Source organism: Corylus avellana, chromosome 2 (assembly GCF_965113065.1).
Source record: "Corylus avellana chromosome 2, dhCorAvel1.hap1.2, whole genome shotgun sequence".
In the NCBI taxonomy this organism is placed as follows: Eukaryota; Viridiplantae; Streptophyta; class Magnoliopsida; order Fagales; family Betulaceae; genus Corylus; species Corylus avellana.
In genome coordinates this window covers 5,491,589-5,515,773 of record NC_142491.1, presented here as the reverse complement: position 1 = coordinate 5,515,773, position 24,185 = coordinate 5,491,589, and the positions used below count along the sequence as shown (strand labels likewise).

Here is a 24,185-nt window from a genome sequence, read left to right as displayed (position 1 = left end):
TTTTTGTTTTCAATTTTTCTTTTTTTCTTTTTTTAAAAAAATATTTCTTAATTTTTTGATTTGATACATTTATGGTAGTTTAATACTGCTACCACATATAGCAAATCCACTGCCATTTTTAGAGACTTGGGGTAGTGGGTTTTCTGTGTACTTTGCTGTTTTAGGAGGAGTCCATGCTTCTCTTGCCACTTTTAGAGTGTTTTGGTGTAATGTTGGTCTTTGGGGCCCCACTATGGTTTGAACTTTTGGTTCTCCATTTGCCTCATTTATTGGTATTTCTTTTTTCTATTTTTGCTACATTTAGTAAAGCCCCTGCCAAATTTAGAGGGCAAGTGGGCATTTGGCTTTCAGATTTGTTTTTCCATATCTAGTGTTTTGGCTACATATAGCATCACTCCACCAAAATTAGAGAATAATTTTTTTGTTAAAGTAAATTAGAGAAGAAAAGTTGGGGAAACTTCCCTTATACTCCCGAAATATAAGCAGTTTTGCACTTATGATCTAAAAGTTTAAAATTTGCAATGTCGTTATTTTATACTTCAGGCCCTTTTAATTTCGCCAATTTTTTGTTAAAATGTCCAAAATGACCTTTTAAAAAAAATAGTAAAAATTCAAAAATGCCTTGGACTTACCCAAGACTTGGCCGCGGGTCACCAAAATTTTCACTGTGTTTTTATTTTTCATTGAAAAAAAGTGGTAAAATTAAAGGATGCTTAAATATGAGATACCGGCATTGTAAATTCTTAAAGTTTAGGGTTACGATTGCAAAATTGCTTATACTTCTAACATAGGGGGTGTAAGTGAAGTTTTCCTATTAAAGTTACCAACAGTAAATTTATACAGATAGTGCATTACACAAGGTATTATGAAATAAATAGTTTGAAACACAAGGTATTATGAAATGATAGTTTTCTTTCAAACTGTTTATTTCAAGCATTTTTAATAGGATTAAAATAACATGAACATTCTTATCTGCATAAAAATTAAAATTGCACATAAGAATCACACGCTTAAATAACAAATGCCAGTTTAATAAATTGTTTTGAAAGAAATTGTTGAATATAAAGTGTAGAATTAGAAGAAAACTATGCATAAACCTTTATTAATGTAGAATTATCCCATTTAGGATTGGAAGAAGTAATGAATCTTATGGTGTTTTTATTTGGGTTTTAATGATTTTAGGCAGATTAGGTAGAGCTCTTGCAGAATATTACAGTCGGGTGGCCAAATTTAGATGGGTAGTTAATGGCCAATTTGTATTTTCTCAAGAGCATTATTCTTGTAAACCTCTTTTTTTAGCGTGGACTCTTTTGTTCTGCTCTGCATATAAATTCCCTTTTAGTGCTATACTACTTTTAGAAAAACTCATTTATTGCTATACCAGCCTCTTATCAATTGTGTTAATTAGGTCAATGGTTAACCAAACCCTAGATCAATTCTTTTTTTTTTTTCTTTCTTTTTTTTAAGAGTAATGATATTGATATCAATCACACAAACATCCTACAAATATTCCACAAAATTCATGTAATAAATACTAAAATCTCATCCCACTCTTAGACAACTAGGCTGATGTGGCAGTGCTATTCGGCCTTTAAATTTTTATTTTTTTTGATAAAGGCTGTTCAAAAGACTTATAGGCATTGTCATATTAATCCAGTTATTATCATATCAGTTTAGTTGTATAAAAATACAATGAAAATTAAGTATATAGCATTACTCTGTACATTAATTCTCTGGACTTTCTAGGTTTTAAAACCATACTTTTTTCATAGTAATTAATTACTAGACTACTATTTTTGAGGAACCACCCAAGAGTAATACATGCCCGTGCTTACCTTTGTTTACGTTTCACTAAAGAAGTGCATCCATCCCGTTTGGCAACGCTTTTTAAAAATCATTTTTAATGGTTAAACATTGCAAGTGTTTTCAAAAAACACTTTCGTAAAAATAGTTTTAATCATCAAAAACATATTTAAGGATAGTAGATCGCCACTTATAACCTATCACGTAGTCCAACGACTTTCTAAATAAACTTGAGAGTAGTTGACCTCTCCCTTTAGCCTTGAGACGTAGCCACTCCTCAATTATTATTGTTTTTTTTTTTTTTTTTGTAAAATTTGTTGAGACGATTTTCCTTAAAATAGTTTTCCATCAATATATCTGAAGGCATTTTCAGTTTTTCAAAAACAAAAACATACCAAAAAAAATTTCAACAGAAAAAAAATAAAAAATAAAAAAATAATAATAATAATTTTCTAAATCAGAAAACACTTTTTGAAGACAAAACATACATGCTACTTTTTGAAAACTTATTCAAGGGAGATTAATTAGCTATTAAATTTCCCCACTTCATTGCCTTGTCATCTATAATGGTTTTGGCCGGATTTATCTAATTCATTGTAAACCACACATGATAAGTGTGTGTGCGTGTGAATTGACATTTCCTAGGCTCACATTGCTATGTAGATCACAACTAGCCTTCCTATATATCTGACCTAATTGGATAAGAGCAGTATCCAACTTTGCCACATTTTACAACTTTTACTGACACATACATAAGGATAAACTAGGTGGCCTTGTTTGATTGTCTAAAGTGTGATATTCTAGGATCGGGGATCCGGTGCAATTATGTGAAATGGCACTCGAATTTCTCGTATTGTTTGGACATGTGTTCAAGCAGTCTGAATAAGTAAACACGTGTTCGTGTATAATGAAATCCAAATGCCCTCTCATATGAGTTGTCAAAAATGCATGTGAACAGAGACAAAATTAAAAATTTAGGGTCGGACTGCATTAACCTTTTTTTACTAGCCAATTTTTTTCTTTTTTAAAAAAAGGACTTAATTTGTTTTAAAAAAATTTAAAGGTTTAATTTCTTTTTTTTCTTTAACCTTTTTTTTTTTTTTTTTTTTTGGTGGAGGGGGTTGGAAGGAGTTGTTTTTGCATGTGAAAATCACATACTCTAAGAACATGAGAATTATATGTTCTTTACTAAAAAGGACTAGATTAGATGAATTTTCTCCAACTCAATTTTTTTAAAAAATAAAAAATAAAAAAATAAAAAAAAAAAATTATCCAAAACTAAAAGGGAACATAAGAATTTCATTACACGTGTTAGTAGATATATTTTACTTTTCTCTAATGATCATGGTGCCTAGATCATGATGATCATCAACCGACTTACCTTTCTCTTTTCATTTATTTATTTTTTTAAAAAGCAACAAAGGGAAAGGGGGATTACAAGGGCATCTTTCTCACATTTGGTTCCGATTGAAGATAAAAGGGGAAGCCCAGTTTGCAACTTGATGTGTTCGATGATTAGCACTCCGAGAAACTTTTGAGGCAGCCCGACTTTGGAGAAGGCAGAGCTGCTAGTAGATAATCAAAAAGTCTAGCTTTTGTTGATGGCTAGAGAGATGATGGGATGGTGCCTCATAACAATGTCAAAGTTTACTTTAAGGAAACACTGGGGAGGGGGATAAGACCTCATTGCCGGAGAGTGAGTTTTAACCATTTGGGAAGAAATTTGCCTTGCTTGTCTTCTTTGTAAATCACTTCTTCTTTTTTCTTCTTTCTTTTTCTTTTCCTTGTAAAAGGGTTATATGTTTACCAACTCAGTTATAAATAAAGTTCTCCAGCTTTTGTTTGATTCTTTTGGATTTGGCAAAGGAGCTATAAAAAGAAAAACTAAATGATCTTCTGTAATTTTCTTAATGGTCCATATTTAATTTTACTCTTTCTTATAAAAAAAACTTGAAGTTAAATCTAAACCATTGAAAAACTACAAGAGATCTCCTATTTATTATTTTTATAGTACCCAAGCCAAATCTGATTCTATTACCTAAACAAGAACATAGCAGGTGGCTCATAAGATTCGCAAACAAAATTTTCTTCAAAACTAGATTATAAAAAATCCCTCAACCCAATCTATTAAATTAACAGTTATCCTTAAAGCATTTGATTCTTACGACCATTTTTAAAACGCAAGTAAAAATCACATGCTCTAAACACTTCTAGTTTAATAGACTAAGTTGAAAGAATTTCTTTCCACTTATAATAAAGGAAGCCCAATTTGAAGGAAAACTTGTAACATAGATAACAATTTATGTCACACCAACACTAAATAATTTCTGTCACAAAAACATGAAAGAAACCAATGTACAGAAAGAATACAAGAAAACAAGCTTCGTGTCTGAAAGTACAGTAAAAGGACATGCAAGTTATGCTGATCTCACTATGGTTTCCCCAATGGGTTTCATTTTTCCTATTCATTGCTATTTCCTCATATCTAAAGCTAGCCTACAATTTCAAGTTTTTTTTTTTTTTGGGGTGGGGGGAAAGAAGGATCTTGTATCTTTTACAAGCAATTCCAAGGATGCTAATGACTAGTCCTGGTTGTGCAGTTGGCGACAATAATCATATAAACGGCTGTGATGCATGTCAAAGCTTGGAGACGAGCACACAAATTACATCCTATTAAACATCATTTGTGAAGGGGTAGATCGACATATTACTTAACTCTGTCTCATCCATCTTTCTACACACGTATATAAAGTGAGAATCTGGATCTTCCAAAACAAAACCTGGTGGAAGTAAGCCACTCTCAGTGGTCGGAACGGGTTCCAAGCATGACTTTGTTGATGAACTGCAATTTTCAGGCTTCTCGAACCCTGGTCTGGCTGTGAAAGGATGGAGAAGAAGACAAGAAAACACAAATTGAGGTTCCTTTCTTTAGTAATGGCAATTTCCAATAATAATTAGTAAAAAAATTAACGACCGCATGGGCTTCGTTAAGAATATCGCATAATCCATTTTGATGATCCAAAGGAGATTCCAAATTGAAAAGGATTCAATGAACACAGATACACACACAGAGTGAGCTAAAACTCCAATAGCTATATATGCACCTATTATTTAAGTCCAAAAACTCCTTATGCTCAATGTTGTATATATGATATGTGGTGGCAACTATATGATGCTGGGATGCAGCAGCATGTATTACCTAAAGAATAAAGAAATAAATATGCATTGCTGGGATGCTATCAGTGCATTGCCCAGAATGAGAAGCAAAAATATTCTGTTAAAGACGTTCCTCACTTCTATTGTCATGACTTTCTAAGTCATGTGCTGTAGCAACACCAAACCAAATAGAATGAGCAGTGGATTCCTAAGCTAAGCCTTAGCTAAACCTTGGAAATCTTACGGCCATAATGCCTTTCATATCCTTGACCTTATAAATAATTGATTACTCAGAAACTGACAACCAATTTCCAGAAAGAGTCTTCATAGAGAAAGAAGAGTCATTTTCTCTCATTTAGGAAGATTACATATTATAATTGAAATAAAGTATCAACTGATACTGTGAACATGAAGATGTAAGCCCTATTGTAGAGATTTCATAACAAACTTCTTACCATAAAATGGCACCGTCCTATGGAGTTCACCTAACCCTCCAAAATTCATCCTTTCTAAAAAATCAGACGGGAAACCCATGAACTGCATTTAGGAACTTGGGTCATCAATGGAGAACCACTCCATACCAACTGATATAACTTGACAGTGGCATCCTGTTCTCTACAATAGCAATCAAATCTCTAAAGACACCCTGCAAATGCTCCTACCCCATCGAACATCCTGCCAAAAGCCCTAAAGTGGACCCCTCTACCATCCCAGAAAATAAAAAAGATATCTCCAGCAAAGATCCCACATAATCACAATCTTTTACACACACTGACCCCCATAACACCTTCATACCACAATAATACACCACTCACCTTGCCAACAACAAACTGCACAGCCACTACCGTTCTACAAAAAGAGATCCTCTCCAAAGCAAATGCCCAGAGCCACTTACCCAGAAAGGCCTCACCACACATTATAGCTGCCAAGTGAACCTCTGAATTCATCTAAGAAAGCTTTATCAAACACTGGTAGCTGCCTCTTATTATTATTATTATTTTTACAAGTAAACGAAATATCATTAAAAGCCAAAGGTGCAACTCACGTAAACAGAAAGTATACAAGAGAAACACCTGGTTAGAAAGAGAAATAAGTTAAGAAAATCATGAAAACTAGCCATATAAAAATCTAATGCAGCTGTCCAAAAAAGGAGTTTTGAAGAAGACTTCAGATCCGTCATTGTCCTCTCGCGATCTTCAAAACATCTATAATTTATTTCCGTCCAAAAACACCACAAAAGGCAGGCCGGAACCAACTTCCACACAGCTACACACTAAGGACTACCTCACAACCCTCTCCAACAAGCAAAAAAGTCAACAACTCTTCTAGGCATAACACCAGCGAGTGGGGTTGAGGTAAGTCATAGGGCAAATCATACCTATCAAAGAAAAAAGTAAAGGATATAGATATTTAATGCACAAAAACACCTAATATCTACATAAGACCGTCCAGCATTCACCACTTGAAAACATTTGTATTGCTAGCCGCCTGAGGATAGTCTCACAATATTTCCAGTAATTTCCTTTTTCCTTTTCTCGTTGTGCCATAGTCCATTATGATATTACATAAAAAAGTTGTTAACACGATCACGTTGCTGTGTCAAAGGAATGATCTTGAAAAGGGTATAAAAGCATGCCCAAACCCTAGAAAGAAAAGTTGTTGTAGTGCGCTAAAAATTATAAGTTAGGGTAGTCAACTGGGGCAGAGCTGACCCAAGCATGTGGCCCACATGGGGTCACTCCAAGGAATGACATGGCTTTAGTTACAGATATCAACAAGCTACATGTCAATTTGTACCTAGAGAGCTCCTACTTTCTATTGTCCTTTGGTATAAAGCTTGGAAGTTCAGACCAGTGAGCATAGTATAGCATCTCTACATGTTCCTCAATTAACTTACCAGATAAAATTTGTGCAATCCCCCACTGCTACACATAAACCCCCCACACAAAAAATGTCAAGATAAAGTACACAATGCACTCCACTCATATTGAATACTACGCCCAAATCATAGGAAGCAAAAGAGACACGAAGAGAACCATACAATTAACAATTTGGATCCTAAAGTTAATGTGTGTTTATCCAAAATAGGGCATTTGGTTTATTACAATGATGTAATCTTGAATATTTGAGAAGACAAAGTATTTAAAGGTTGAAATACCATAAGTATGAACAACTAATAGCCACTTAACTTCTTGGAGTATCCAACATCCTAGTAAAGCAAAATATTAACATCTAGAACCAGACAGAAACAAGAAACATAATGTGACAGGAATTATAAAAGAAACACACCAAAAAGTTAAATCCCACATTGGGTGGATGGATTGTAAAGATGCTAAGTCCTACATCAGTTCCTTACTAAGTGAAATTGGGATTTATAAATGATTTTAAAGAGTTCTATTTGTAACATTTGAGTACTACTTTTTTGAAGTAACAACGCAAATGTGACTAGTGTTTCCCTAGGCCATGACAAATTCTATCAAAGCAACCAAATAACATCATATGATGCTTGGGCAATGCAGTGTGACATGAGTCCTAACGAGGATGTCAGGGATTTAGTAAGGGACATTGCGACTTCTTGAAAATTAAGGTAGTCTCATTTTGGGTAAATGGATTGTGATGGTGTTACATTGGTGTCAAGTCCCATATTGATTCCTTACTATATGAGACTAGGCATGATTTCAGAGAACTTCAATTATAACTTTTACTAATCCTTTTGGAGTAGAGGAACGCTTTCCCTGAGTCAGGACATATAGTGTATCCCAAAATTCAATACAATTATTTAATGAAAAAATAAAAATGAAACAACGATATGTAAGCATGACTGGCCTCCAGACAACTAAAGGATCAAAGAGAAACAAAGACATCAAACAAATTCAAGGGAAGAAAGAAAACTTACGTATAATGTACAACATGGTTTTCCAATTGTATATTGGTCGTCTCAAATGAGGCATCCTTGCCGTAGGATCACCATAGGTTATCTATAAATGGCAAATTAGGAAAAGATCATGCACTATGAATGAAAAGAAATAAGTAAATAAAGCCTCATCTATGGGTATAGTTACCAAAATATAGATCCCTCCAGGTTTAAGAAGCCTACAAGCAAAAATGAATCATGATTAGTGAGGAGATTTACAAATAAATAAGTGAAAAAAACATGTTGTAGATTTATATTTTAATTTTATAACAAATTTAAGTAAGTAACTAGAGCTACAAATTATAGTAAGTAATAAATTATAGGCTTTAAAAATGACGAAGCCTACAACCTACTCACTTCCCCTAGCATTCGAGCAGCACTAATCGGAGCATCAGTGCCACACTGAAAATCACAATCACAAATGAAAGAATTAGAGCCTACTACAGTGAATTTGATAAAAAATGAAAACTTTTCAATACCCATCATACCATCAAAGAGTCAAGAGTTCCTAGATCGAGGACCAGCGGAGTACAAATACAGTGATGACAACAAAATATTGTCAAGACATAAAACATAAAGTTAGTTCGGCATATTGCAAATATTGAGAAAGCAATTAATGAAGGGACAGATCTAAACCTTTATCAATGACACTGTCAAATGATTCATCCGGGAAAAGACTCATATCCCTAACATCCATTTGCATGTCTATTGAGATTCATAAAGGAAACTTGCCCACATACTAGTATGCTAGTTCAGAAAAAGTAATGTAAGATTTTGCTTAGAAATTAAAGAAGTTGATCATTCGATAGGATACATTTCAGCTGAGGGATGTATTCGTATTTTCTTCTCATCATGTCAATGGCCACTGATGAAATGTCAATGTTCATTATGTCTTCATACCCATCCTTGACCATGTCCTCTGACATAACTACAAAGTAAAAATTATTTAACTGTCAGCACTTTAGAAAAAAATGAACATATGCCAAAAAAAAAGAAGACAATTTAGGAGCTGCTTAGCAAGAAAATGACTAATATTAGAAGCCTTTATCATCATACCAACACTTTCCTCGAAGAAATTACATAAAACTAGACAGAATCTTGAAAGTGACAAATAGGGATAGCAGTAAATCAAAATAACCACATTTTGAAGGACCCTCCTTACCATGTTAAGGCAGGTTTGTCAATGACAATGAGTATGGGAAAAGTGACCAAAGCTAGTTGGGGTTGAGACCGCATAAGGATGAAGGTCTGAAGTTCCAGAACCTACCCTAATTCTGTACGTTTATTTTACTAAACTAATCTTTACTTTAATTTCATTTACCAATATGCCCAGGTATTAAACTTTATTTTGCTGAAATTCAATTTCTCCCTTGCATTCACTTATTCACACAAACAATCCAGCAACCCTAGCCACCAATATGTCATATTACTGATTCACTACGTGTCTTGAACTATAGCCTTCCTTTTTATAAGATCATCATAAGCTATAAGGGTAGCTGGTCAATAACTGTCTTTGCCTCAAGCCATCAAAACTCATTGATCTTTTCTGATCCTTGTTATGCTCATTTCAATATAATTACAGATCAGTGAAATGAATTTATGTTATCATTTAATTACTCTTTCCACTTTAAAGCCCACCTACAAAAGACTAAAAACTCCAGAGAGGTAAGCCTACAAATAAATAAGAACATTCAGAACACACTGCTCTGGCCCCACAACCCCAAAGTGCCTGGGAACTTCAGATCAAAGTATCCAACTAACTCTACCACTTAACAATTTGAATATAGATTGCTATACCCACTGCATAATCTAACAAACATTTATCAAAAAAAAAAAAATCCAACCAACAGAGACCCACACCTCTTGATTGCCAGTAAAGAAACTTTGAACCCCAAGTTGTTTTGATTTCCCAAAAGCTGAAAACTCACACGTCAACAAGCCAAATAGTTAAATAATGCCAAGTTCAGCATTAACATTATTTTCCCAAGTCCTATTTACAGAACAAGCAATGACTTTGCTAAAATCCACTTACTTTACCTTCCCGAACTTTTCACGCCAATCAAACAGAAGATTTTATATATATATATATTAGAATTTGAATATATGCCCCAAAAAGGGACAGGCTTAAATCTGGCCAAACTGCGTATAAATTTTCTTTTTTCTTTTTTTCTCAAGTCCATTTACAAAGCAATCTGTTCCTACACCTTAAGAAACATACACTGACTTACAAAAAAAAAAAAAAAAATTCTTTCCTTCCTCCACTTGCTTTCCCATCAACCAAACATAGAAAAGAGAAAGTGAACCGTAAAAGCTCAAAAGCCCCATTCCTTCCTCCTCTCACATTCCCAGCAAGCAAACAGAGCAGGACAAAAAGAAAAAGAAAAAGAAAGAGTAACTCAAATAATGAAACAACCCAAATCCCAGTAACCCAAAATTCGTTTCTTTTCTGACAATTTCCAGGGAACAAACAGAGAAAAGTTCGTTACCCAACAATTCCAAACCCCAATTTCATTTCTCTTCTCACATTATGCCCAGCAAGTAACAGAGCTGAAAAATGAGAGACTCTAACAACCCAAAATTTTTTATTTTCATTTCTTATCGTCTCTCACAATTTCCCAGCAACCAAGCAGAGAAAAATTGCTACCTAAATACTACAAAACCGAAAGAAAACCCCCAATTCCCTCTCTTCACACATTCCCCAACAAGCAAATAGAGCAGAAAATTCGGTGACCCAAATAATGAACAACCCAAAAACCCAAAATTTGCTTCTTTTCATTTATTTATCCTTTCTCACAAATTCCCAGCACCCAAACAGCTAAATACAAGAAGGGAAAGTTACCGGCATTGCCACAGCCGACCATGAGGACCCGAGAGGATGTGGGGATGTACTTGCGAACGAAAGGGCGCAGAGCAGTGTAGCGCTGGTACCAGTCGAAAGAGCCTCCCTCCTGGATGTACCGGGCGTTCCAGTACTGAGCGTCGCCATAGTTGTACGTGTTGCAGCTCGACGTGTCTCTGTACATAGTCGTTGCTTTTTGGCTTTTGCTTTGGCTTTGGAAAGCTAGTGCTGTGTGGGTTTTGGTGCGTGTCTTTCTACTGTGCGGTTGGTTTGGGTTGGACTGCTCTGCGGTGGGTGTGCAGTGTGGGGTTTAGCTTTGGAAGATTCTGGTCTTGCTTTGGAGAAGTGGGTAGCTTTTGTAACTACTGTTGGATGGAGCTTTTGTCCACGTGGAATAACTGTTTGTTAGAATTCAATTTCTCTATTATTGAATGATTAGTGCTAATATTGATTTTTTTGTCCAAAGCATGTTTAGGGAGGAATCCATTTCATTTCGAATAAAGAGTATTTAGGAAAATATTAGGCTTACAAACATATTTTACAAAAAAATATTTACAAACTGATGTGGCACAATATGATTGGGTTTCTCAAAATTTGAGTTTATCTTATATCCAATCATGTTCTGCCACATCATTTTGTAAACATTTTTTTTTGTAAAATGTGTTTATAAGCCTAACATTCCTCGACTATTTAATTAGTGTATTTTATAGGGATAAAATTATTATTTTAATTTTTAGACAATTTTACCCGTCTAAAATACACTAATTGAATACTCTCAATTTCAAAGGAAATAGCCTTTGGACTTTGAAATAGAAATGATCTTTTTCGTTTAGAGAAATTGATTCTCTTCATATGGAGTCGGTTACGTAAAAAGATGGGACAAAATTGTAGACCAAGGCCAGCAGTCAAATTTTATTATGTCTCTTTAGCAAAAACATAACCAAAACAAATCTTTTACAAAGCAATTAGTAATGATAAGCTCTTGTAGTGTCTTCATGATGCAACAAGATCCTCTTGGTTGTGTTTTTTATGAAATGAATCCATTTTTACTTGGTACATCTTTATAAGTATTAAAAACACTTTTCAATTTCTTAATGCAATTTTAAAGAGGGTAAGTCTTAAAAATGTTTTAATATTATATTCCTACAGTTGCATTTATTACATGTTAAATACTCCATTTTTTTTTAAAAAAAAATGCTTTCATATGTTTTAATTAATACTTAAAGTATCAAAATGATTGCAGCACCGCTTGACAAACCCCCCTCTCCTTCTAAAAAAATTAACATTTTTTCAAAACTTTTTTATTTTTTATTTTTTTTCTCACAAAAATTAATATCTTTTTCTTTCTTTTTTTATCAGATTAATCACTTTTTATTATTATAAAAATAAAATAAAAAATAAATAAATAAATAAATAACTCATCAAGCAATATTGAATGTGATCTGGTTACTAGTAATTAACCAAGTAGTATATAATTCAAGCAAACTGGATGTTCCTTCCTTTCCTCTCACAATTCTTTTGGTCATGTGCCTTGTAATTCTCCCATCTTTTCTGTTTTGTATTCTCACCCCTACACTGACAACCTTCACCACAAAACAACCTAGTCACCAGGCAAAGTACAGATGTCTCAACTGGATTCTCACACGTACAAACATCCATGCAGTCTTCCCACCACGTGCCCCCCCTGCCTCACCTTGTCACCATTACTAGTATTTTAACAAAGCAGAGTACTCTCTTTTAACCTCAAAAGAAAAGAACAGTAAGAATATTGCAACAAAAAATGGAAAAGAAAGATGAGGCTAATGGAGAAGTAGTGAGAAGCAATGAGAAAACAATTACCAGAGAGAAAGAAGAAGGTAAAGGGAAGGAGGAGAGCCACCCACTTCCTCTAATGGCCTTGAATCACGTATCAAGACTCTGCAGAAACGTGAAAGAGTCCATAGATTTCTACACCAAAGTTCTGGGATTCGTTTTGATTGAGCGGCCACAAGCATTTGACTTTGATGGTGCGTGGCTGTTCAACTATGGAGTCGGGATTCACTTGCTGCAGTCCATGGATGGTGAGGACAGGCAACCTCAAACTGATCATCACTTGGATCCCATGGACAACCATATCTCATTTCAGGTTTAATTTTTTTTCAGTTAATTTCCTTCTCTTTTTAAGTTGACCACATTCTATTTTTGTCCAAATCTTGAGCCTCAAAGACATGACAACATTACTAGAGGGTATATATAGTTTCTTCTTTAATTGTTTTGGTGACCAAACATGCATGCATGATTGATATTTAGTGTGAAAACATGGAGGAAATGGAGGAAAAACTGAAGGAGCTAAACATAAAATACATGAAGAGGGCGGTGGAGGATGAAGAAAATGGGACAAGGATTGACCAACTCTTCTTCAACGATCCAGATGGGTTCATGATCGAGATCTGCAATTGTGAGAATTTGAAGCTTGTTCCAGCAGGTTCTCTCGGCAAAATAAAGCTTCCTTTTGATAGACACAATCCTCCTGTTGAAACATTGGAAAATGGGGAGAAAAACCAAGATTAAGTAATTAGCTAGCTCCCAATTAATGACAATGTTTGTCAAATTGTTGTAGTGACTATGAGCTAGTAAGAGTAACCCTTTCCAAATTGTGTTCCAATTCCAAAACTAGCACAAAAAATTGGAGGTTTTTTTAATACTCCAAAAAAAGAGATGTCAAATCATTTCAATTTAGATTGAGAACGAAATCTAATTTGGACCATTATCTATTTCTTGGCCCTGTTTTAATGGGGTATATGTTGTTACATGATGAACATAATAACCATGTCTATATTAAATATCAACTCAATTTACTCATCTAAGTAAAGAAGAAAGTGTCTTATACACAGCTTAGAAGGCAAAAATGAGAGCACAAAATGCATGTGTATTGATGTTGAGAGAACATCACAAGTCCTGTCACAACTAGATTTTACTGTTTTTTGTTTTTTTCCAACAATCATGTTAATGGCTATTTCTATCAAAATTTTGAAGGCCTCATTGCTATACTATGAGATTCCCACTAAATTACAAGATCATGAGAGCAATTGGAGGGCCAAGAGGAGGTATTGGTGGTGGTGGACCTTGAAGCAGCAAAGCTTCATCATTAGAAAAGCAAATTCTGAGAGATATCAGAATTCAGACATTAGAAATTTTTATTGAACGAAAGTGTGGGGTAAGTTAGACATTTAACGAAGAATATGCAGAGAATATATCCTGAATTTACTTATATATATAACCAAAAAAAAAAAAAAAATCCAAAATTCAAATTGAAAGCAAGAAGGAAATCCTAGCATAAGCACAACATACGGTCAACACAAAAGCATGAAAAAAAAAAAAAGAGGCAAGGTTGTACATACGTATAGATTTGTCACACCCCAATTCCTAATCCCAAATTAATCAATTTTTTATTTTATTATCAAACAGCTTAGAAAAGAACCAAACGTCAACATTTATGGTCAGCAGGAATCCACTCACGGCCACAAAGATTTTTCAGAGAGAAAGAGAGAGATGAGTGGAGCAGAGAGCGTGGTGTGTGTAACGGGTGCGTCAGGTTACATAGCGTCATGGTTGGTGAAGCTCTTGCTCCAGCGCGGCTACACTGTGAAAGCCTCAGTTCGTGATCCAAGTCAGTACTCAACGTTGTCTTTTCTCAACTCTAGGATTTTCTCAGCAAATTACACTTGGGTTTTGTTTTTAACCGATGTTTCTCTTTAATTCATCGCTAACCCAATTTCGTTTTCTCACTCATATGATGACTCTGGCTATAATTTTTGTTTAAGCTGTTCAATCTTTAGCAAGCTTCATATACGAGACAAAAATGCTTTCTTTTTATTGGTTTGGGGCGGGGTGGGGGGCCGGGGGTTGATTTGTATTTCTCTCTCTCTCTCTCTCTTTAATGGGTTGTGATCATCATGTTTGAAATATATATTTGTGAATTATCAATTATACTAAAAGCTTAAGTGGAATGGAAAATGAGACAATGATCAAATTAAGGTTCTTTTGCCGGCATATGGAATATTTAATTGAAATGGGAATGGGACGTGAATTACGGAGGCAAGGATCAAATTAAGGGCATTTACTTTGATAACTTTCTAGCAATCACTAAAGGGAGACTACATTTCATACTTCTGCAGAATTTATTATTTTGATGTTTGAGAGGGACAAGATAGAGTATATTGGCGATGTTAAGATGGGTAAAGGTATAATTATTGAAAAGATACAACACAAACAGTTAATGGGTTCTGCTTAAAATGTGTGCCACAGATGATCCAAAGAAGGTGGAACACTTACTTGGGCTGGATGGAGCTAAGGAAAGACTTCAATTGTTCAAAGCAGACTTACTGGAAGAAGGAGCTTTTGATTCTGTGGTCCATGGATGTGAGGGCGTTTTTCATACGGCATCACCTTTTTATCACAATGTCACTGATCCACAGGCACGTTCTGTTTCATTTAAAGTGAATCAATGCGAATGTCATAGAGTATGCCCATATGTTGTTTGAAAGAATGACCAATTTTGTATAATGCTTTGTGGTTTACCAAAAGTAAATGGAACTTTCATGTCCACATGCTATAAATTTCAAATTTTGATGCTTTTTCTTGTGTAAGTTTATTCTTTCATAGGTAGATAAAGATGAGGTTACCCTCTTTGCATTTTGCATGTTTCAAAACGCTCATTGATGTTCATTGGGTGCATCTTGTATCTCATTGGTACTACCTTCACATTTGCTTGAAAGTTTGCATGCAAGTCTTTGTTAGTAGATGGTTGAACTGATTCAAAATTAAAAAGGAACCCAAATGAAATAGTCTGTCTAGATACTATGCAAGAGTTACATGTCAATTCACTTGTGCATATGTCAACACACCCAATTCATAATGAATTTATTTGTAATTCTTTGCAGGCAGAGTTAATTGACCCAGCATTGAAGGGAACACTTAATGTTCTAAGATCATGTGCTAAAGTTCCAACCATTAAAAGAGTGGTCATAACATCCTCGATGGCAGCTGTTGGATTCAACGGAAAACCTCTTGGTCCTGATGTAATAATTGATGAGACTTGGTTTTCAGATCCTGCTGTTTGTGAGAAGTCAAAGGTGCATATATGTGCAAATTTCTTATTGCTTGCTATCTCTTTTTCAAGTTCTTTAGTGAATACTACATAAGAAGATTTAACTGTTGTAATGGATTATCGTTCACGCCGTGATAGTGCATATGTGACGGTAAGTCTGGGGTCAGTTTTGTCCTGTTCAGATAATATGTTATTGTGTTCTTTCATTCTCATATCCAATATTAAATAGAAATTGATCAAGGTAAAAAAGATAAAAGTAAATGTGGTGCGGGCGGATGAATCGACAAAGAGCATTTTTTTTTCCTGGGAGGGAGTGGGCGGATGAATTGAAAGAGGTTATTAACAGTATGCTTCATATATGTTGGTAGCAAATATGGTGCTTATTGTTCATATTTGGTTCGATCATGTGACATATACTCTCTATCAACAGTATTATAAAGGGTTTAATTAATTTAAATGCAGGCAGAAAGTTTTTTCATTGTCTTCTAAAAATATTTATTTTCATCAGGGTTGGTATAGGCTTTCAAAAACCTTAGCAGAGGAGGCCGCGTGGAAATTTGCAAAAGAGAATGGTATTGACATGGTAGCAATAAACCCGGGGTTGGTGATTGGTCCTCTCTTACAGCCAACTCTTAATTCAAGTGTGGAGCCAGTTTTGAAGCTTGTAAATGGTACTCTTTAGCTAGTGACATATTGTTTACCTTTCTATTTGAATACTAACGAATACTTGTGATTTTTTATAAAATAACACTATTGAAGAACTTGCCATGGTCCTTGAACGGTTGAACCAAATGGCATATCCTCCCCATGCAACTAAGGGGTGGAGAGTATGGAGTTATTTATTCAATTATTCTAGGAATTATGAGGGTAAAGATTTAATTTTTATTTATGTACCCTTTTTTTTTTCTTTTTTTTCCCTCAATAGTTCATTGAATAGTATGCAGTTCATTTAATTTTTAATTTATGGAGTTCATTGAATAGCATGGAGTTCATTGAAGAGTATGGAGTTCATTTAATTTTTATTTATGCACTATTTAAAACTCTATGGTAGATTATATGGAAATAAGATCACTCACCAATTCTTATGGTGCTTCAGATGGAACTACCAAGTTAGAGGTGGCAAAACCCAACTTACACTCACCAACAACATAACCAGAAAATATGCGAGCCAGCTTTTATTACAGATCAATTACATGTAAAAACAAATTCAAATTGTAAAATGGTTAGCTTCATGCCATAGTATCCTGGTTTGATTTATTCTATGTTAGATAATTCTTATATATGTTCATCTTGAATGACTTGTAGTGGCTTTCTTCACATCGCATGGAATTGCTTGTACGTCCTTCTGCCTTTTTGATAATTATCATGAAACTCTTGCCATGACTTGAAAAAAAAAAAAAAAAAAAAAAAGTGGAATTTTTTTCTCCCAGAAAATGGTTCTGCCTAATTCCCTCTTCTAAAAGGCACAATCTTTTTTTATGCAAGCAGTTGACCGTTTATCGTATGCAGGGGCCAAAAGTTTTCCAAATGTGACTTACAGATTGGTCGATGTTAGAGATGTTGCTAATGCACATATACTAGCCTTTGAGAAGCCATCAGCTAATGGAAGATATTATTTAGTTGGAAGAGTTATCCACTGTTCCGAGGTTATGAAGATGTTGCGTGAACTCTTCCCTGTTCTCAATCTTCCTGAAAAGTAAGCTATATATATGATATTCATTGGCACTGGTTTAGCATTGTTAATTTGAATTATAATTTCTGAATATCTTGGTTATGTTTTGAATTTTTGAATTATTTTTGTATCTCAGCAAAATTCACATTATTTTTTGATTATTTTTTAAAATCCAACACAATTGACTCATGTTTTATACATTGCAGATGTGCTGATGACAAGCCTTTTGTGTCAACCTACAAGGTGTCAAAGGAGAGAGCTGAAAGTTTAGGCCTTAACTTTACCCCTGTGGAGGTGAGTTTAAAGGACACTGTTGAAAGCTTGAAGGAGAAGAACTTGTTGTGTGCCTGATTAATCATATTTAACATCAAGTCAGGCAAATAGTAGCTGATGGTGATGCTCTTACAATTACAAAGGGATATATTCAATGTCCTTGTTAATGTTACTGCCCAACAGTAGGAGACTTCCTTGATTAGCCTTATCACCAGAAGATGAACTAGGAAGGGATTATTGTTATCTTTATCATCTTTTTCATGATAGGATTTGCTATTTATTTCAGTTATTTCATTTTGTAAGTCTATTCAAGATCAAGTTTAGACTAATAAAGTATGCTTCAAAATATCTGCTTTTTCTGATTCTCTCCATATGGGATAGCCCACAATATAGGAAATCAGCACCAAGAAGGATAAAGTGACAATAACACTGTAATATTTTTTGGTAATGCCACACTGTGGACTTGATCCTTTGTTCTATTTATATAAGAGGTGTGTACAAACTCCAAGGAATTTAAAAAATACAAACAATAAAAGTTGTCCAAGGAATTTAAAAAATACAAACAATAAAAGTTGTCCAAGGAATTTAAAAAATACAGACAATAAAAGTTGTGTACAGGAACTATAGAAACACTAAACTTAAAGAGGAAGTGGTATGGTGATTTGACTTGGTATATTACAAAACACATGCTTAAATATGTCACATGGACTAAACATATGCTTCTTTGAGTTAAATATGCTTAAATATGGTATAGAAACACTAAACTTAAATATGTCACATGGACTAAACATATGCTTCTTTGAGTTTTTTTTCTTTTTTCTTTGAAATCAAAAGCTGCAACATCAAAATGGCTAAACAAAAAGAAAAAAAAAAATTCCGGTTATTGCATCTTGTGAAACGGCTAGTCTATGGGCTTCAGTTGGTGGCACATAGATCCATGATGGGGTGTTCGCCGGAGCTTTGGAGGACGACAAAGTGTTGAGGGTGATCCGAGAAGGCGCATCTAATTGAAGAGATGACTTGGAAACCGGTGGATTTGCTATGGGTTGAGCTCTCTTCTTGCAGATTTGGTGATTTTTTTTTCTTGCACTGGAAGCTCTCTCCGTGCTGCTCAGGGTATCATGATACCCCGGTAGATGAACAAAAGAGCAAGTTGAAAGATGCCAAATGTGGATTTGTTTTTTTTAAAAAAAAAAATTAGACGTGGCATGTGGGGAGAGAGATTGTTAAAGAATGTATGGAAAGAGAAAAAAATTTCACAGGATCTAAAATTGGCGTTAGCCTATATCTCTGATACCATATTAAATCAACAGTACCATAATTATAACTCTTATCACTTAAGTTCTTATAATTCTTGTTTTTTGAGCTTTTATGACTATCGTCTCTTAAGCTATTATAACTATTGTCTTAATATCATGTAATTACTTGTATAGAGGTCTTTTTGGTATTCTTTCTCTGTAATTGTTTATTGCCTAATTGGCTATATATTTAATATCATGTAATTACTTGTTTAGAGGTTTTTTTGGTATTCTTTCTCTGTAATTGTTTACTGCCTAATTGACTATATATACAAGAAGCTGCCCTATTTTTGGTTCACTATCTAAATAAAAAAAAAAAAAAAAAAAAAAAAAACAAATCCTTAGTAGCAAACTAAATCTTAAACAAAATCTTCAACTCAAACTTGTTTCATTTTAACAAAAATCTTCAACCCATAGATCATCTCGTTCGACATTATGGTAACTCTTATCATTTGAGTTCTTATAACTCTTGTCTTTTGAGCTCTTGTAACTATCGTCTCTTGAGCTCTTGTAATCATTGTCTTAATATCATGTAATTATTTGTTTAGAGGTTTTTTCGTATTCTTTCTCTGTAATTGATTATTGCCTAATTGGCTATATATACAAGAAGATGCCCTTCTTTTGGTTCACTATCTGAATAAAAAGAACAACAAATCCTTAGTAGCAAACTAAATCTTAAACAAAATCTTCAACTCAAACTTGTTTCATAAAATCTTCAACCCATAGATCATCTTATTCGACAACCTATTACCCATATCAAAATTGAAGAAACAACTTCCTCGATCCATTTTCATGTGACATTAAATAAAAAACGAATGAGTTTACCAAAATCAGAACAGGCTCCAAAATAGTTGGTTTTTTCTATCTACTACTTTGCCAGAGAATGAGTTTACTAATTGAGATTGTTTGCTTAACAGTTCAATAGAAGATTTTATGGTGGGCAAATCATGGACCTCTTCACTTGTAGAGAGTGGTTATCGATTGAGGCAGGCTCTTGATACTAGTATTAAAAAGGTCAAGGTATCGGAGATGCTTAAAATCTATTGATTCTAGTAACTCATTTATATGGTATCCACTCAAAGAGAGCACCCGTACACGTTGACATTTTAACAACAATGGAAGAGGAAAATTACAATTGCAGTGACAACCCCATGATTTGGGGGCAAGTTCGTAAACGTCCTATAAGTTCAGATAAATTAGTAAGAAAAATGCCGAGCCTTTTTTAGATTTTCCTCACATCCATCCTAAAGTATGTGCCTCTTCCAACCCATGGAGCCAAATAGTTGATAAAGTGATGCATCATAAATCTCATTGCTTGATTTTTGGAAAAATGACTTTTTAACCAACTCTTGAAAGTACTCTCTGCCCAACTACTGGCTAAATTAAACATTTTGCCATCCATATTCGAACAAGCCACTCCTCCTTAAATTCATAATTCATAACCCTCGGGGATTATTGAACTATGCACAAAGCACATCTTTAAATATGAAGCGAGATCATTGTAGCTCCGCTTAAGATCTGAAAGTATTTCCTCTCTCTCTTGCGACGCATCCAATATCCTCCTATTCAATACTTCTTCCCACTTTCGATGATCCAGTTCTTCACTTGAGCGTAAGATGCCTCTATACGATACTGCCACCAAAGGCAAGCCTTTACACTTTTCACGATAGATTCTCCCACCAATATTTGCAAGGTTTGGATCGGCTGCACTGATGGAATGTAGGTTAAATATAGATAAACAAGCATCATCAGACAGCATTTGCTACCCATCTTGATTTGCAAATGGTAAGCTGGTCGCGAGTTGTGATGATAATTTTGTTTCCTCGAATCCCTTTTAGGAAAGGAGCGTAAGTGATGATAGAATTCATAATGCGTAAATAAGAATAATAAGATAGTGACACAGAGATATACGTGGTTCAGTCTAAGGTTGCATTAAGCTCTTATTTCTGAGATCAAGCCCTAAGGCTACATTAAGCTCTTATTTATGATATTTACAATATACCATGCACCTATTTATAAGAAAATCATATTGGATACAAATAGACTTTTACTCTAGCTTAGTTAGCTAGGTGATAGTCTTTTATTCAACTCCATGGTATAATACTCTAACACAAAAGTTCAGACATCATCCAGAATGACCAAAAACACGACCCTCATCTACCAAACAAGTTGAGGTCGTCCAATCTTATCCTCGTCTCAACATTTTCTATCCAACGTAATTCATCTTTCTTTCTTTTTCTTCATGATTTGAATCGAGCAGTGATTTTGTCTACCTTTAGCCGAAGTTTAAAGTTGGTCATTTTAACTAAAGGGTACAGCAGGCAGGTATGAGTTTTGGTAACTTACTTGTGCTAGCCTGATTTTCCGCCCGTGATGCTTCCAATATGTCAATCACATCGTAAACAAATTCAAACTTCTATTTTAAAATGGTTAGCTTCATGCCATAGAATCCTGGTTAGATTTATTCTATGTTAGATAATTCTTATATATATTCATCTTGAATGACTTGTAGTGGCTTTCTTCACATCACATAGAATTGCTTGTATGCTCATCCGCCATTTTGATAATTATCATTAAACTCTTGCCATGACAAATGTTGCTTGTGAATTTTGCTCTGCACTATTAATACAAGATAAAAAGGTTTGTTTATTTTCTAAAGTTTATTTTTTATTTTTTATTTTTATTTTTTTTAAAAAAAAAAAAAAAGAAGAAGGAATTTTAGTTCTAGAATAGTTTTCCTATTTAGAGAGTTTCTTTTAAATTGAAAGGAAAATAGGTGAAATGCAGTTCCTTTCATAATCTTTGAAATGTCTTAATTTCTCACAAAAAATGGTTCTGCCAAATTCCATCTTCTAAAAGGCACAATCTTTTTTTATGCAAGCAGTTAACCGTTTATCTTATGTAGGGGCCGAAAGTTTTCCAAATGTAACTTACAGATTGGTTGATGTTAGAGATGTTGCTAATGCACATATACTAGCCTTTGAGAAGCCATCAGCTAGTGGAAGATATTGTTTAGTTGGAAGAGTTATCCACTGTTCTGAGGTTATGAAGATGTTGCGTGAACTCTTCCCTGATCTCAATCTTCTTGAAAAGTAAGCTATATATATGGATATTCATTGGCACTACACTGGTTTAGCATTGTCAGATTTACTGTGTATGTTCATGTGTACAATACAAACAAACAAATTATAATCTGAATAGTTTGGTTACGTCAAACCAAATGTTTTGAATTTTTCGTACTTAGAACTCGATCATCGAAGATTGTCAATTTGAATCCAGGACCTATTAATTGGATTGTTGTAATATTTTGGCTTTGAACTTTGTATAATGATGATATAAAGCATGTGTGACTTCCACATTTTTGTTTTCAAATGTATCTTTCATAAAGTTTCATGCAGATTGTGAATAAATAAGAGCATTAATGAAGTTGCTGTACTTCACTACCCTAATAAAATCTTTATGAATCCTTTTTCTCTTTTAAATATTCATGCTATCATGTTGATTCAATTAAGTTGTGCTTATTTTTCAAAAAAAAAAAAAAAAAATTAAGTTGTGCTTCACAAACTTGTGATTGTTCTCGATCTTCTCTACTTTTTTTTTTTTAAAAAAAATATTATTTGTCATTTTTTTTTTTTAATATTCTTACCAACACTCGTATTTTTAAACATTCATCTTTTCTAACAGTCATTCATCGTTCGATAGTTGTAAGTCTATTCAAGATCAAGTTTAGATTAATAAAGTATGCTTCCAAATATAAACCGATCGATAACCTTCTTGTCGTGAGGCTCAGGTTCTTCTTACAAACCCTTTCCCTCCTTCTTAGATGGCTCAAAAATAATTTACTCTTTCCCTGATTCCTTCCATATGGGGTGGCCGAAGGGCCAAACCCATGGCGGCCACCCCTAAGAACTGGGGTGGCTGGCCACCCCTTGTAACTTATTTTTTAAGTATTTTTTGGTTTTTTATTGTTTTAATTTTGATTTAAAAATTAAAAGATTTTTAATAATAAAATATTAGAAGGTGCTTGCCACATTAGTTTTTGATGGGCTAAATGTGGGAATATTATTGCATTGTAGCATTTCCCTTTTTAATGCTTGTGCACCCATCCTTCTTGGTCAAGTTGAGTCCCACCAACCTATAAGGCTTTACTGAGAATGGGCCCACTTGGCCGGCTAACAGGTTTAGGGTTTAGGGTTGCAGATTCCTTTGTTCCCTGAGTTCGGCTGCATTGTTTTTTACTTGGTTTGAGCTGCCATATGTACGACAATGTGAGGCTGCTTAGATTTCTTGGTGATCACAGACAAACGAACATGTTAAATTTGTTGAAAAACTATTATTAAAAATTCACAACTAATCGACCGAGCTAAAATAAAATAAATCTGTGAAATTCGAGCAGGAAACAAAAGAGGAGTTGATAAAGAGTAAGGGGGTGTTTGTTAAACTCCTTCACATTCCCCCACATCCACCACACTATTCACTTCATTTTTTTCCCAAATTAATATTATTACTTTTATATCAAATCACTCACTTTTTATATCTAATCATTTACTTTTTATTACTATTCAAATAAAAAAATCACTACAAAACAAAATTTTTTACTTCCCAATACCACTTTTTCATTTTTCCATACCAATTATTATTATTATTTTATTTTTTTTTTATTCATGAACAGTGTCCTGGAAAATGAACAGTGCTGGGGTGTTTAACAAATACCCCCTAAGAGTCTATTTGGGAGTGCGTTTTTTAAAAAATAATTTATATTTTTAAATCAAATCGCAATTTTAGAGTGTTCGGGATTGCGATTTAAAAAATGTAAATTTTAAAATCGTAGAAAAATTCACGATTTCTATAAACTGACTAGGGGTACTTATTTGAAAAAAATGCGAATTTAAACCAAAATCACGATTTCACTTAAAACAATATTTGGCGCAATATTTACCTATTTGGCCATAAAACCGCAATTATATGCTAATGTTATCCAAATATTAAATTGATAAAAAAAATAAAAAAAAATAAAAAAGAAGTAAATTTTAAAATGTTTTATCAAACGCCTATGTAATTTTAAAAAGTAGCGATTTCAAAAACGCAATTTTTAAAATTGCACTTACTGAAATCGTACTCCTAAACGGGCCCTAAGTTAA

At 34.1% G+C, this 24,185-nt stretch overlaps 3 protein-coding genes across 4 annotated transcripts; 2 read left to right on the top strand and 1 right to left on the bottom strand.

Moving 5' to 3' along the window:
• Nucleotides 1-4,071: 4,071 nt before the first annotated feature.
• On the bottom strand, nt 4,072-11,021 carry LOC132192088 (S-adenosyl-L-methionine-dependent methyltransferases superfamily protein). Its single transcript, XM_059571738.2, has 8 exons — nt 10,713-11,021; nt 8,688-8,801; nt 8,510-8,578; nt 8,362-8,381; nt 8,223-8,275; nt 8,022-8,052; nt 7,856-7,937; nt 4,072-4,679 (listed from the first exon to the last, which is right to left on the bottom strand). Exons 1-8 carry the CDS (start codon nt 10,894-10,896, stop codon nt 4,477-4,479), a joined length of 756 nt encoding a protein of 251 aa, XP_059427721.2. The 5' UTR covers nt 10,897-11,021; the 3' UTR covers nt 4,072-4,476.
• Nucleotides 11,022-12,473: 1,452 nt separating this feature from the next.
• Nucleotides 12,474-13,540, top strand: LOC148587242 (glyoxylase I 4-like). Its single transcript, XM_088513011.1, has 2 exons — nt 12,474-12,837; nt 13,002-13,540. The coding sequence occupies exons 1-2, from the start codon at nt 12,493-12,495 to the stop codon at nt 13,260-13,262; spliced, it is 606 nt and encodes a 201-aa protein (XP_088369137.1). The 5' UTR covers nt 12,474-12,492; the 3' UTR covers nt 13,263-13,540.
• Nucleotides 13,541-14,178: 638 nt separating this feature from the next.
• Nucleotides 14,179-22,154, top strand: LOC132191223 (phenylacetaldehyde reductase-like). Of its 2 annotated transcripts, XM_088512997.1 has the most exons (6): nt 14,185-14,361; nt 15,000-15,173; nt 15,639-15,826; nt 16,310-16,472; nt 17,311-17,497; nt 17,680-18,225. In XM_088512997.1, exons 1-6 carry the CDS (start codon nt 14,244-14,246, stop codon nt 17,822-17,824), a joined length of 975 nt encoding a protein of 324 aa, XP_088369123.1. In that variant the 5' UTR covers nt 14,185-14,243; the 3' UTR covers nt 17,825-18,225. The 2 variants fall into 2 exon arrangements, with proteins under 2 accessions (XP_088369124.1, XP_088369123.1); XM_088512998.1 differs by lacking the exons at nt 17,311-17,497; nt 17,680-18,225 and adding an exon at nt 21,950-22,154 and having other exon boundaries at nt 14,179-14,361.
• The last annotated feature ends 2,031 nt before the right edge of the window (nt 22,155-24,185 follow it).

Bases quoted from the DNA above. Each gene is read 5' to 3' on its own strand.
- LOC132192088 (XM_059571738.2), bottom strand. From the start codon at position 10,896: ATGTACAGAGACACGTCGAGCTGCAACACGTACAACTATGGCGACGCT. The intron at 8,579-8,687 runs GTATCCTATCGA...GAATCTCAATAG, and splicing joins ATACATCCCTCAGCTGAAAT to ACATGCAAATGGATGTTAGG. The intron at 8,276-8,361 runs GTATGATGGGTA...TGTGATTTTCAG, and splicing joins GAACTCTTGACTCTTTGATG to TGTGGCACTGATGCTCCGAT.
- LOC148587242 (XM_088513011.1), top strand. From the start codon at position 12,493: ATGGAAAAGAAAGATGAGGCTAATGGAGAAGTAGTGAGAAGCAATGAG. The intron at 12,838-13,001 runs GTTTAATTTTTT...ATTGATATTTAG, and splicing joins ACAACCATATCTCATTTCAG to TGTGAAAACATGGAGGAAAT.
- LOC132191223 (XM_088512997.1), top strand. From the start codon at position 14,244: ATGAGTGGAGCAGAGAGCGTGGTGTGTGTAACGGGTGCGTCAGGTTAC. The intron at 16,473-17,310 runs GTACTCTTTAGC...TATCGTATGCAG, and splicing joins AGTTTTGAAGCTTGTAAATG to GGGCCAAAAGTTTTCCAAAT. The intron at 17,498-17,679 runs GTAAGCTATATA...TATACATTGCAG, and splicing joins GTTCTCAATCTTCCTGAAAA to ATGTGCTGATGACAAGCCTT.